At 45.4% G+C, this 12,991-nt stretch overlaps 1 protein-coding gene across 8 annotated transcripts in view; it reads right to left on the bottom strand.

Moving 5' to 3' along the window:
- The window catches only part of PARP4 (poly(ADP-ribose) polymerase family member 4), a 716,724-nt gene that overhangs the window by 372,551 nt on the left and 331,182 nt on the right, over window positions 1-12,991 (bottom strand). For all 8 annotated transcript variants that reach the window (XM_077483981.1, XM_077483982.1, XM_077483983.1 and 5 more), the window contains exons 21-22: window positions 11,057-11,194; window positions 3,346-3,523 (exon numbers count right to left, since the gene is read on the bottom strand). In XM_077483981.1, coding sequence (XP_077340107.1) covers window positions 3,346-3,523; window positions 11,057-11,194 — 316 coding nt within the window. The remainder of the gene's footprint in view (window positions 1-3,345; window positions 3,524-11,056; window positions 11,195-12,991) is intronic.

Below are 12,991 nucleotides of genomic sequence, written 5' to 3'. Positions count from 1 at the left end.
CACCTACATGTCTGATGGACATGCCCCATTGTTCACAGGTTTTGGACTGAGGCTTTTGATCTGTACTCCATAGTGCTGGGCAGATCTAGTGCCCTAGGGCCAGCTAAACTAGAGCCCTCCAGACCTTACCACTGCTCAAATTAAACTTTTTTAATACAAGCAGATAGTAGCAGCTGCCTAGAAATCCTGCACTTTTAGTCTAATTGCGGTTAAAAAAACGAGTTATGCGTGCCATGGTTCATAGCAAGATTGACGCTACCCCACAGGATTGGGTCCCCAAATATACCAAAATCTGGCAGCCATGGTGGATAGATACATTTTTACCCACTAACTTTGATATCATGCTGCTCGAATCAGAACAATGTGTTCCAGACTTTTACTGCAACTACTGGCCTTCCCACTACGACAAAGGCCCCTCGGGATTCCCCTCTGCTGTTCTTACCCTTTCATACCCTTGTCTTTTCCTCTTGCTTTTCCACCACTTTGCAAAGGACATCTAGTTTTTTTGCATATGCCATTATTACTGTACTCATTGGCATATGATGATTTCTAGCTCTACTGTATATTTATCTGGCCTTGTCTGGGTAGTTTTCAACCAGGGTGCAGCAACAAAATAACAAACAACATACTGTCCGTTTTCATCCGATCTCTCCATAGAATCCAGCAGCGCTCGACAAGCCCCTCCCCGCTCAGTGAGCAGAGAGGGGCCTGTCACCCTCCGACTCAGCGGAGATCAACGGAGCGATCTCCTGCTGAGCCGGAAGACAGAGGCAGACTCCGTGCAAGTGGATCATCTGAATGAGGCCTTACTCTGTTAACTTCTGCGTACAGAGAGGAGGGAGATAGCACACTCTGCACCTCCTCTATGCTGTTATCTGTACTCTCACCAGCAAAACTGAAAGTTTTCAAAGCTGCCTGTCCGTGTCCTACCAACTGATCATGTAGCAGAGTGCCCCTTTATCTACAGTCAGGTGCAGGTCCCTTTAATTCAAACTTCCACAATCCTCTGGACTGCTCCCAGCACCAGCATCCCCTAGGCCAGTGGTCATCAACCCTGTCCTCAAGGCCCACTAACAGGCCAGGTTTTATGTATTACCTTGGGGAGATGCAGACTAGATTACTGCAATCACTGAGCAGCAAATTATGTCACCTGTGATGGATTTCAGTTATCTTGCAAACCTGGCCTGTTAGTGGGCCCTGAGGACAGGGTTGATGACCACTGCCCTAGGCTCTTGGATACACCCAGGGGATATAAATTCCAGTTCCTCCCTGCTTCCTGTGCTCAGAGAGACCCTGCCTGATGGGACAGCAGGGACCAGGCAAGTGAACTGTCACCAGGTGCTGGGTTCTCCCCCATTAAGTCTGGTGTACGGGCCACCAGCAGTGAGCACAAGAGCATGCAGCATCTATGTAAGCACCAGTCACTGGAGAGGACTTTGCTACAGTCCGTGTGGAGAGGCTGTCCATGCAGTGGGGTGGCCCTATCTTCAGCCACCAGAACCTCCTGACCATAGACAGCAGCAGCAGTGCCAATGTGAAGCCTGTGCCAGTCTCAGATACACAAAGCCATGAGCTTTCCAGAACCTTCCTTCACAAGGTGGACATGTGAGAAACCTTGTTTTCTTTCGCTGTTCAGAAGCTGAACCAAACTCAGGAACTTTACTGCCATTTAGTGGCCATTTGTAGTATTGTTCTCATTTCTTCCATTCCCGTTTCACTATTGTCAATACTAATATTTTATAGTACTGTTTGCACAGCTTTCAGTTTTGCTGGCAACAGTACAGATAACAGCATAGAGGAGGAGAGAGATGGGAGTAGGTTCGGGTGTGCGCTCTCCCTCCTCTCTGTACACAGAATTAACAGAGTAACACTTTAATGATCAGACTGTACAGGGCTTGATTACCTCCTCCTATCTCCACTCCAGGCTGCTCATGTCTCAGCAGCAGAAATTGTGGGTGGGGGCGGTACTCAAACCCTGCACAAATTCTCCTGTGTTACCAGGGGGAATGGGGGGGGGGGGGGGGATTTACAAGCTCCAGAACTCTTAAATCTGTCTTACAAACTACATTTTAGGGCTTCTTCACAGTGCGGTAATGCATGTGAAATTACACATTTTCCTGCACCACACAAAACTGCACTGCTTTTTGCAGATGCGCGGGTGCCATTAATTCTTAGGTTTGTGCTCACTAAAATGCATGGCAGTGGGGCATGAGTTAAAAACTATGCCAGCACCTTTTATGCATTTTTTGCAAGCATAGAGCAGCCTATTAAAAAAAAAAAAAATGCTGCTCGTGCTCGAGCCTCACTTCCTTGTGAGAAGCCCTCAGATTGCTGTGCCCCAGGATTTTGCACAATTCTAAAGGATGCCCTGACTCAAAAAAGGTTTAAAAACACTGCCTTAGCCTACTGTACACCATCAATGCTTTAAAATACATGTTCCACTTTTCTTGATTGTTATATATGAACTTTGAAAACCTAAATAAAAATCTTTTGAACAGAAAATAAATCAGCAAAAATTCCTCCAAAATGCTTTTCTTCTTATTAATTATGATATCCTCTCCATGTCCTGAAGGTCCAAAGGCTTGGGGCAGGGACTGCTGATGAAAATTAGCTGCTTCCGGTGTGTGCAGTTGTTCTATTGACAGTGAGACTCTTGTCAGACTCAGGCAATCATGCACTGCAGGACTGGGTGGGGGCTTGTCAGCCTGCCACATTACTAGTTAGTTATGGGACTGCAGGGGAGCTATGCTTTTGCACAGGGTCCTGTTGGTCCCACAGAAGTTCCTGCTCATGTCAACACTACTATGGGTCTGAACCTGTGGCTAGTGTTAACAGAAATTAAAAGTAAGAAGAACAGCAGCAGCCCTTGTTCACATTGAACACGACTTTGAAATTGTGCAACTACAAAGCAGCATGTCCATGCGACTTCAGGTGCGACATGAAAGTCATCTGTGCAGCTCCATGCCCAGATGTCTATTGAAGTTACTACTTTTGCAAAAAGGTGTGGCGCAGCAAAGTCCGCATCGCACGGATTGGAACGGTGCCGTTCCTGGAAATAGGCTGTGACTTGTCAAATCACATGAGAAATCAGTTCAATGTGAACGAGGGCTAAGAAGTCAGGCAGGATCGTGAGGTATTTAGAATTGACTGACCAACAAATAATCTTCAAAATATAGCATAAAGTATAGTTTGAGCTTGATTGGCATAAGCTTATTTTTCAGGTTTACAAACACTTTAATAGACAAGAGTCTTTTCCATCATTATTAACTTTGTTACCATGTAGCTACTGTAGACAGAGAAGCATTCCTAGATTGGCATATACTTCATCCTATTCACTTTACTTACTTGATCCAAAAACAATAATGTTGATAGCAGTGGAATATACAGTATTGACGGCAAGCAGAGCAACTTGCTTAGCACTCTGAAAACAGGATTCCATGGAATTGGAACAATCGAGAAAGATTGTCAATTTTGGGTCTTCGTACCAATCTTCAAACTCAGGCTGAAATATCAGCAAGCATGCCTGACAAAAACAAAAATAAAATGAACAGTTAACTGTTTATTAAATTAACAAGATGCTGTTTGCCCTGTGGGAACAGAAGCAGTCACAGAAGTCGACACAGCTGCTGTGGGACAGGTATAATGAGTGAGCTTGCCTAGGTGAACATCCCTGCATTTTTGTGGCTCGTGTTTGCACGGGTACGGCAGCCCATTCATTCGAATAGGCTGCCATGGCTGCATTTCCCGCAGAAAAGTGCATGCACCTTTTTCAACATGCTGCTTGCAGGAAAATCGCATGGTCAGTTTGATCATGCGATTTCCCTGCAGTTAATGTACTCGCACTCACGGTTAACTCACTGCTGTTTTCATGCATGTGGTTATGGGCAGCAGCCACACGTATAGGTGTGAACCAAGCCTTATGAAGATTCAGTGATCTTAGAACTCTTAAAATATAACAAAAGGCAAAACTAATTTTTATTTTTTTTATTTGGTTAGAATAAAGAGATTAAGAACACCTGTGAGGTCTTTATTGCTGTCTGTGAGGGAGATTATCCCCCTCTATTAGTCCGGTTTACCATTATTGGCAAAAGTAATAAGAATTGGGCAAACGGTTCAGCCCAAGCATCAGTTCTGGCCAAACATTGGCTGTTCGCCCTACCGAACACCCTGCAATACACTGCACAGTGCATTTTGCGCCCTGATTGGGCAAAGCTTTGCCCAATCAGGGCGCAGTATAAGCTGGTTGTTAAGGAGCGGGGCCACTCTGCCCCCCTACCCCACCCCAAAGCACCTTGTCCCCATTTTGATGGGGACAAGGGTTTCATCTCCACAACCATGGCCGTTGGTTGTGGGGGTCTGCGGGCAGGGGGCTTATCAGAATCTGGAAGCCCTTTACCAAAGGGGCCCCCATATTCCACTCCCCCTATTTGAATAAATATGGGGTACAAAGTACCCCCACCCATTCACCAAAAAAGTATCGAGAAGTAATAAAAACACAGAGAGGAGTTTTTGACAATTCCTTATCAAAAAAAAAAAGTGTCCCCCAATGTAAATCCATTGTCAATCACGCTACTCGCCAAACTTATAAAATAAAAATAAAAAAACGCTCACGGCCATCTACTGCAGGCTAAGCTGATTGACAGTTCTTATATAGGTAAGGGATGGGCCACCTGGCTATGTCATCTGGTGGCATCGCCCCCTTCTGACGTCACTGACCCAACATGCACCATTCCCTGATGTCAGAAAGAAGAGGGGCAGTGCCACCAGGTGACAAAGACAACCCCCCCCAATGTTGAGGGTATGTGGCCTGGTATAGTGCAAGAGGGGAGGGGAAGAGTTTCCCCTCAAAGTCCATACCAAACTCAGCATTGGCCTTGGTAAAAAGTTTTATTAAATAGCAGAAGTAAGTAGCATACTCACATTTGGCAACTGGAATAAAATCACACCATTCCTCTAAAAGTCCATATCGCAATACCCATGTTCCATGGGGTTATAAGGTAGTGTAATCTGCTGACGTGTTTCAAGGATTTTTCTTCTTCCTCAGAAGAGGAAAACGGCTTAGCTGGGCACCGGCAATTGCAACCGCGAGTCATTTTAAATGGGATTGGACTCTTTTTTTCCCACCCATTGTATGCTACAGATTTGCCACTTTAAAAAAAATATTGTTTTAAAAAAAAAATTGCATTGATACATGTCCCTCCAGGGCAGCACCTGGACCCCCATACCCCTTTATGGCCGATTACTTGCATATAAGCCTTCAAAATGTGCACTTTTGATTTTTCCTGTTCAGCTCCCAATAGACTTCAATGGGGTTTGCCATTCAGGTTAGAACATTTCCCCTGCTTGGGAGTTCTGCTGCGAATGGAATGGGGGGTGGGGGTGGGGGGGGGGGGTGTTCGGCTCATCTCTAAAAGTGAAAGTAAAAGAAAATTCTGGGTTGTCCCCAAAAAATAGTTCCAGTGACCCTGTTGACAATAAGGTTTAAATACCACCTAAAGAAAGTTCAAAAGAAAGTTCTGTCTAAAAAAATTATGAAAATTTAATTTGGATATAGTGTTGCATGCTTGAGTAACTGTCAACATGTGACAGCACAGAAAATTGAAAAATGGCCTGGGCAGGAAGGCTAATTGTAGATCCAATGCAGATTCTAGAAATGTCAGGAACCATACCACTGAGTATTTCCTGAGATGAAATTTTCCTGGGATGAAATTTTCTAGCCTTGCACCAGATAAAGAAAGCTTTCCTCATGCAATGATAGATGTGATTTGAAACTCCTTGTATTCAGCAGGAATCACTTAATCAGGAAGAACCCTGTCTCTGAGGACCTAAAATTTTAACAGTCATGTTCTCAAAGCTATTGGCTATGAAACAGGGTGGGAAACTCAACCATGGAGCAAGATATCAGGACAATCTGAAAGAGCCCGAATGGTGTGTGCAAGTAGTCTCTTGAGTTGAAGTCCTGCATTCTCCTGGGCTAGTTTGGTGCGATATTCATACGTTTTCATATGTGGGCGGGGCTTACGTATGCGTTCTCTTCTGCATGCGAGCACATGGGGACAGGGGCGCTTTAAAAAAATATATATATTATTTTATTGTTCATTTTACTTTATTTATTTTAGTTTGACGCTTTTTTTTCCAAAAATACATTTTTTCATCACTTTTATTCCTATTACAAGGAATGCAAACATCCCTTGTACTAAGAATATGGCATGACAGGTCCTCTTTACAGTGAGATATAGGGTCAATAAGACCTCTAGCCTGGGAAGCCTGAAATATAAAAAAACAAAACAAAAAAAAACCGATCCTGGCTTTGATCATAGCGGCAAGTCGGTAGAAGCACCGGAGGGCGGCGGAAGGGGGGTGTCCCCTCTCGCCTCCCACAAGAACGATCAGTGGAAAAGCCGCTATGATTGTTCTTATGGTGTAGGGAATCACCGGCTGAAAAGCAAATATCTGAATGATGCCTGTAGCTGCAGGCATCATTCAGATATCCCCGCACAAAGTCAAGGACGTCATATGACAGGCGGGAAGTGGTTAAAAAGTTTTTTTTTAACACAAAGTTGTCCATTTATACAATATTTCTAACACATAGCATGTACATACCAAAAATGACACCCCAAAATAGATTCTCCTACTCCTCCTGAGTAGGGCGATATCACATGTGTGAGACTTCTACAGCCTGGCCACATACAGAGGCCGAGTACAGCCGAGTATGGCTGAGCATGGCTGGGTATCGCTGAGCATGGCTGAGTATCACAGAGTATTGCAGGGTATGGCTGGGTATCACAGAGTATTGCAGAGTATGGCAGAGTATGGCTGGGTATTGCAGAGCATCACAGAGTATGGCTGGATATTGCAGGGTATCACCGAGTATGGCAGGGTATTGCTGGGTATGGCAGAGTATTGCAGGGTATTGCGAGGTATTGGCAGGGTATTGCAGAGTATCGGCAAGGTATTGCTGGGTATTGCAGAGTATTTGCTGGGTATTGCAGAGTATTGGCAGGGTACTGCTGGGTATTGCAGAGTATTGGAGAGTCAATTGTCACTGAGCAGTGCTGTGGGATCTACAGATCTAGCCCACATCGCTGCTGCCCCTGATCTCTCCCCTCTCAAACTGTACCATTTTGTACAGAGAGGGGAGGGAGGAACTGGAGTCATGACATGATGCCAGTTTGTTTACAAGTGACCGCTCCGTGATTTGATGGAGCGATCACATGGTAAACAGCCGCAATGAGCCCACCGTTCACGGATGCTCTCGGGTTTGCGCCCCAGGGGGCGCGCGAGAGCGGGATTCTGGGAGGACCCCACTGTACGCCCTCCTAGAGTTAAGCAACTGCCCTGTAACCATCATTTGACTATGGGTCGGTTGTTAAGTGGTTAAAAGGTATGCTGCCCCAGATAGCGGAAGTAACAGACAAAAGTGAGGCAAGTTATGCATACTCAAACTCAAGTAACAGATGCTGATTAGGGTTGTAATCAGCTTGAGGTGACAAGAAAACTGAATGTATGCAGTGGAAAAAATCCAGACCAGACAATCCACAAGCATAAAGGACAAAGTTAGAAGGTGGGAAAATATGTTCTGAATAAGAAAAAGAGAGACACTGACACACCTAAAATGCTTTTTTTCATACCTATAAACCAAATAGTACTCTGCAAAACACCAAGAATGTGCACTAAGAGGTGACATAAGGTAGAGAGCAGTTTGTTAGGGTTAATATTTGAAGATATGGTAACATCAAACAATAAACTCATTCACAAGGGGTGAGTATACAGAGACTGGGACACAGTAAGGGCTGAACCACAGCTCCAAGGCAATGTAATGATATACAGCCTAGTGCCTAAGGTCACAATAGGCTCATAACAGCTGTGGCAGAGCGAGGCTCTATCCCTATGAAAATGGGGTTAAAGTGGACATAGAGTCTGCATATCGGCAGATTGCAGAGCTACAAAGCGTAGATTTGAAACAGAGAAAACTGCTCTGGTAGTTTTCTCCGGATCTTGCTATTTCTGATAGGGGCTCTGTAGTTTGGAGATCCTTCAGAGTCTTGGGTGGGACGGGATCTCCAACCCTGTGTCCGAGTCTTGTGAACAGCCAGCAGGGTGTGTGTTCAGGTGCACACAGCCCATATAAGGAGGGGCTTGTGAGAGCAGAGAGGAGAGGAAGGTGGAGCTGGAGCAGTGGCTGCCAGTGAGAGAGGCTCTGTGTGAAGATAGACGTTGTGTGTGTTAAGAAGTTTGAAGCTGTGTGCGTTAAAGGGCTTGAAGCTGTGTGCGTTAAAGGGCTTGAAGCTGTGTGCGTTAAAGGGCTTGAAGCTGTGTGCGTTGAAGGGCTTGAAGCTGTTTGCGGCCAAGGAGCCTAAGACTGTGTGCATCCAAGCAGCTCGTTTGCGGGGCCAGTACCTATAGCAGTGGTACTGCTGAAGAGTAGCCAGGTGGGCTAGCATTTTCATTTGGATTTTGTGTATTTAATTGAAGCTTGGACCCCTGCATGGGATTCCTGGATTGACTTTTGTTTAGCTTTTCACTTTAATAAACGTGGGCTACCAGGCCCTTAACTATAAATGCCTGTCTGATGTGGACTCACTGCACCAAAATGCATCTATCCACTTGAGCTAAACACCCCAGTATCACACAGCATTTAGAGGAATTCAAGAAGACAGATATTGGCTGTAATACTGTTTTGAAATGAGGGCTTACTGTACAGTTAAAATAGCTTTTATGCAGAGCATAAGCATCAAAATATCAGGAGCTATTTGCACATGCAGTGGCTTACACACATAATAGACTGCAGAGACCCTGCATTATACCAAAATCAGTACCACAGCTCTGAATAGGAGAACACTCTGCGGCTAAGTGATGCAGTACACACAGGTCTGGAAAGCGACAATGAAGAGCTCAGTGCTTGAACATCATAACAGGCTGTCATGTTTTTATTGGATCATAAGCTGAAGTCATCCATAGGACTCTTTCTTCTGCATTGCCTGAAAAAGGCAAGATAAATATTCCCAGAATACAGTGGAAGCAGGGGAAGTTATATGGGTGGAGGCGATTGTGTAACTGATAAGTAGTAGCAGGGACAAACCGAGATAATACTGGTTATCCTTGTAATATAAGCAATGGTAGGAAACAAAGGCTGAACTACCAGGGTCACAAAGTTCGGACTTGCAACCAAGCCTTGGAGTTCTGCCACTGTGGGGGATCTCTGTTCACCTTTTCCACCACTGTGGGATGGTCCGCATGTTTGCCCGCCCGCTGGAGTTTCTAGTTAGAGGCATTGAGTTAGGAGCTAGTACACTGTGGCTAAAGCATTCACCATCACTGCCATACTGGACTGCCCGCCTATCCCCTCCGTCCATTGCTGCAGAGTCCACTCAGATGCCATGCCGGAAGGTGGAAACTGGAGGAGAAAGTCAGCTGATGGTCAGTAGAGTGAAGCGGGAGGAGCTCTCCACTCTGCAAGGAGACCCCATGTTAGGAGAGGCAGGCACGTGAAGGGAGCCAGACGCAGGCAGAGACACACTGAGCAAGGAGAAAGAATTGATGAAAGGGATCAGGTGAGTGCCCGTGTCACTGATGCCAACCCCTCCTCCGCTGCCTCTGCCTGAATCTATACTCCCCTTCCCCCATACGGCACATGGTTGTGGGAATAATGATGACATCAGTGGCGGTGGTGGTGGGGATACCGATGACATCAAAGGCGGTGGTGGTGGAGCTAGGGATGACATCAGTGGCAGCGGTGGGGATAGGAATGTCATCAGTGGCAGTGAAGGTGGGGATAGGGATGACATCAGTGGCAATGGTGGGGATTGGGGTTACATCAGTGGCAGAGGTGGGGATAGGGATGACATCAGTGGCAGTGATGGAGGTGGGGATAGGGATGACATCAGTGGCAGTGGTGGGGATAGGGGTGACATCAGTGGTAGTGGACTGATGTCATACCTATTCGCCCCATCTCCCTCACCACTGATGTCAGCCTGATCCCCACTACTGCCACTGATGTCAGCCTGATCCCCACCACTGCTAGAGAAAAAAAAAAGCTCACACTAAAAGTGGGAAGAGATAGTGAAAGTTCCCACGTAAAACACAGCTATTAGTGACTCAGCACTTGCAGGAGAAACGTACCATGGTCATATAAAGACAAGCACCAGACATACCACAGTCAAAAGGCCTGGAGACCATTCTGCAGCTAAAAGCACAGTAACTAGCCACTGCCATTGATCCCCCCCCCCCCCCCCCCCCACTGATATCATCCCTATCCCCACCAACAACACTGATCCCATCTCCCCCACCACCATAAGTGGACTCCACATCCACTGACACTGATCCATGGAGGGGGTCCTTCATGGTTTCTTGCACCAGGGGCCCTGAAGGTTTTAGTTACGCCCCTGATGAACCGGAGAGCCGGTTGCAGAACCCAGTGATCATGTCACATTCCAGGAAATCTTTGCCTCTACTGGAGGCATACTCCTGAGACAGTCTTCAGGAGTCTTTAGGGTTCAGGATCACACCAGAGATTGTATAATGACACTGGACTTGTAGAGTGCACCGCAATCTTTCAAGCCAGTGCACTAGGTGCCTTGAGAGCACAACAAAGAGAGCCTAGTACCCAAAGGGCACATTAATAGCTAACACTGCATCCTCATTCTAGTATGATCCTAGTACAGCCTTCAGGTGGCACTGAGGATAACCCATTTCAGATAACTGCATAACAAGTCCCAGCTCATTATCATAATGATCAATCTTGACTGAAGAAAAAGTAGTCTCAATAAAAGTAAAAATGGTTTGAAAATACATACATCTTCCTAGGACACTAGCAAAAAAAAAAAAAAAAACTATGCACCATGGGGGTGGAAAGTTTACATGGGGGTTTACATAAAAGGCAGCAGCATAGCACAATGGTCCAGAACTCTACTTTTCCTTTGTCGTTTGATGAACGGTTAGGAAATGCACAACAGCAATAGAACGGTCAGATATTCCAGCTGAAATATGTTATGTTTTTCATCCTAGAGAGAAAAGTCTGAAACCAAAATTCTGTGCATATGGAACAGTGTTTTACCTCACTGTCTTGGTCTGGGTGGGTCTCAACCCACATTCTTGGGATATAAGGATCTTCAATTTCTATGTATAAACAAAAGCCTCCATCAGTCAGGGTACTGCCTTCTTCCACTTGGATCACAGCTTTGCACTCAGTTTGCTATAAAGGATAAAAAAAAACAAAAAAACAAAAACAAATCAGTGATACCTACATCACCAATGATTTATAAGTAAACATATGCACAGGCATGTTGGCATCTTATTCCGTGTCTCTTCATTTGCTTTTGGACCAAGATAGGTTGGGTTTTCATGTTTGTCAACAGATGTACATAATACTCTTTTGTGTACCCTGGTAAATAAAAGTTTGTCAAGATGCAGGATAATCAAATTTTACTACTCACCATAAAATCCTTTTTTATAAGGAGTAAGCAACCAAAGGTTATACTGTCACCTACAGAAAAAATAGGCAATAAGCACAATGAAAATAAGGCCAGCACCCTAAAGGCTCCTCCAACCTCACACTTGCAGTCTTATCGAGCAGTCTAAAAGGGAAAGAATAGCATATGATGATAGGGAACTGTGTCCCTAAACAGAATCAAAAGAAAATAATTTTATGGCAGGTGCTAAAATCCTATTTTCTCCATTATCCATTGAGGGACACTGTTTTATTAACAATAAGCAACCAAGGGATATCTAGAAGCAGTGCAAACAGAGAGGCTGGTAGACCAAAACAAAAAGGCCAACCAGCCCAACAAGAATATACAAAAAACAAAGATAAGACAAGGCCATTAAATACCGCTTGCAGAACTTTTTTGGCCAAAACTAGCATTTGCAGGGGCAGATAGATCAATAATGTGTAGCACTACTCTCAGAGGAACAGCTGATTTGTTTTGCAATATTTCTTCATCCAGAAAGTGGCACACTTTGCTCACATTTAGAGCCGGTTCACACTGCGGGCGATGAGGCGAGGCGACACGACTCGCCTCGCTCTCGCAAGTCGCCCCCGTTCTGTACAATGGAACCGTTCTGAGAGGAGCGACTCGAGTCGCTCCGACTCAGAAAAAAGGTTCCTGTACTACTTTTGGGCGACCTCGGGGCGACTTGCATTGACTTCTATACAGAAGTCATTTGCAAGTCGCCGCCGAGGCCGCTGCAGGTCGCGGCGAGGCAAGTCGGAGTCGCCTCGCCTCGCCTGCTGTGTGAACCGGCCCTTAGAAGCTACCAACACTCCCTGAGGTATTTCAAAGAATTTATTAGGACAAGCATAGCCTAGAAGAGAGAATTAGCAAGCATACTGATATAAACAAGCAATAAGACAATGTTAGTCTGAGAGATATGGTTAAACACCTGCAGTGTTTTGACTAACAGTAATTAAAAGAACTGACCTGCATTTACCTTTCAACACTACATAAAGACAATCCTAGCTTGCTATAACAGCTCCAGTTTTGTCAGATTGGCCAGTGAATGATGTTGGCAAACAAAGTTGGGGCCCTTGAAGAAAGCAAAACAGTTTCCAGCTGATAAACTTGAGTTATGGTTGCTGAGGAGGTCAATTGTCGCTGGAGGGGATCTAATTCTGTGGGGGGTGGCGGTGGTTGGGGGTCTTGGTTGTCTATCGTTGCTGGGGAAGTGTATTGTTTTTGCAGGGGGTCTTATGTGGCTGGGGGTCAGCTGTTGCTGGCTGCTGGAGGGTGTATTGGTGCTGTCTGCAGGGAGATCTGTTGTTGCTGCTGGGGGTCTAGTGTGTTGTGGGTGGTTCATTGTTGCTGGGGGGTGGGAGGAATCTATTGTTGCTGGCTGCAGGGGATCTATTTTACTGCTTTTCCTGTTATCATTAATAAATTCCCTACAAATTACTTAGTGCCACAAATGTTACTTGGTTCTGTATTCTCTAAATGGTGCAGTACTGAGAGGTGGGTAGGGGTGGAACCAAGGAACGGTACTCAGAGGTGGGTAG

The sequence above is a fragment of the Lithobates pipiens genome, unplaced genomic scaffold, assembly GCF_037356315.1.
Source record: "Lithobates pipiens isolate NorthernLeopardFrog02 unplaced genomic scaffold, aLitPip1_a1.2 Scaffold_16, whole genome shotgun sequence".
Lineage (NCBI taxonomy): Eukaryota > Metazoa > Chordata > Amphibia > Anura > Ranidae > Lithobates > Lithobates pipiens.
The sequence above is the reverse complement of the archived record's forward strand: the minus strand, read 5'-3'. Positions and strand labels throughout refer to the sequence as shown.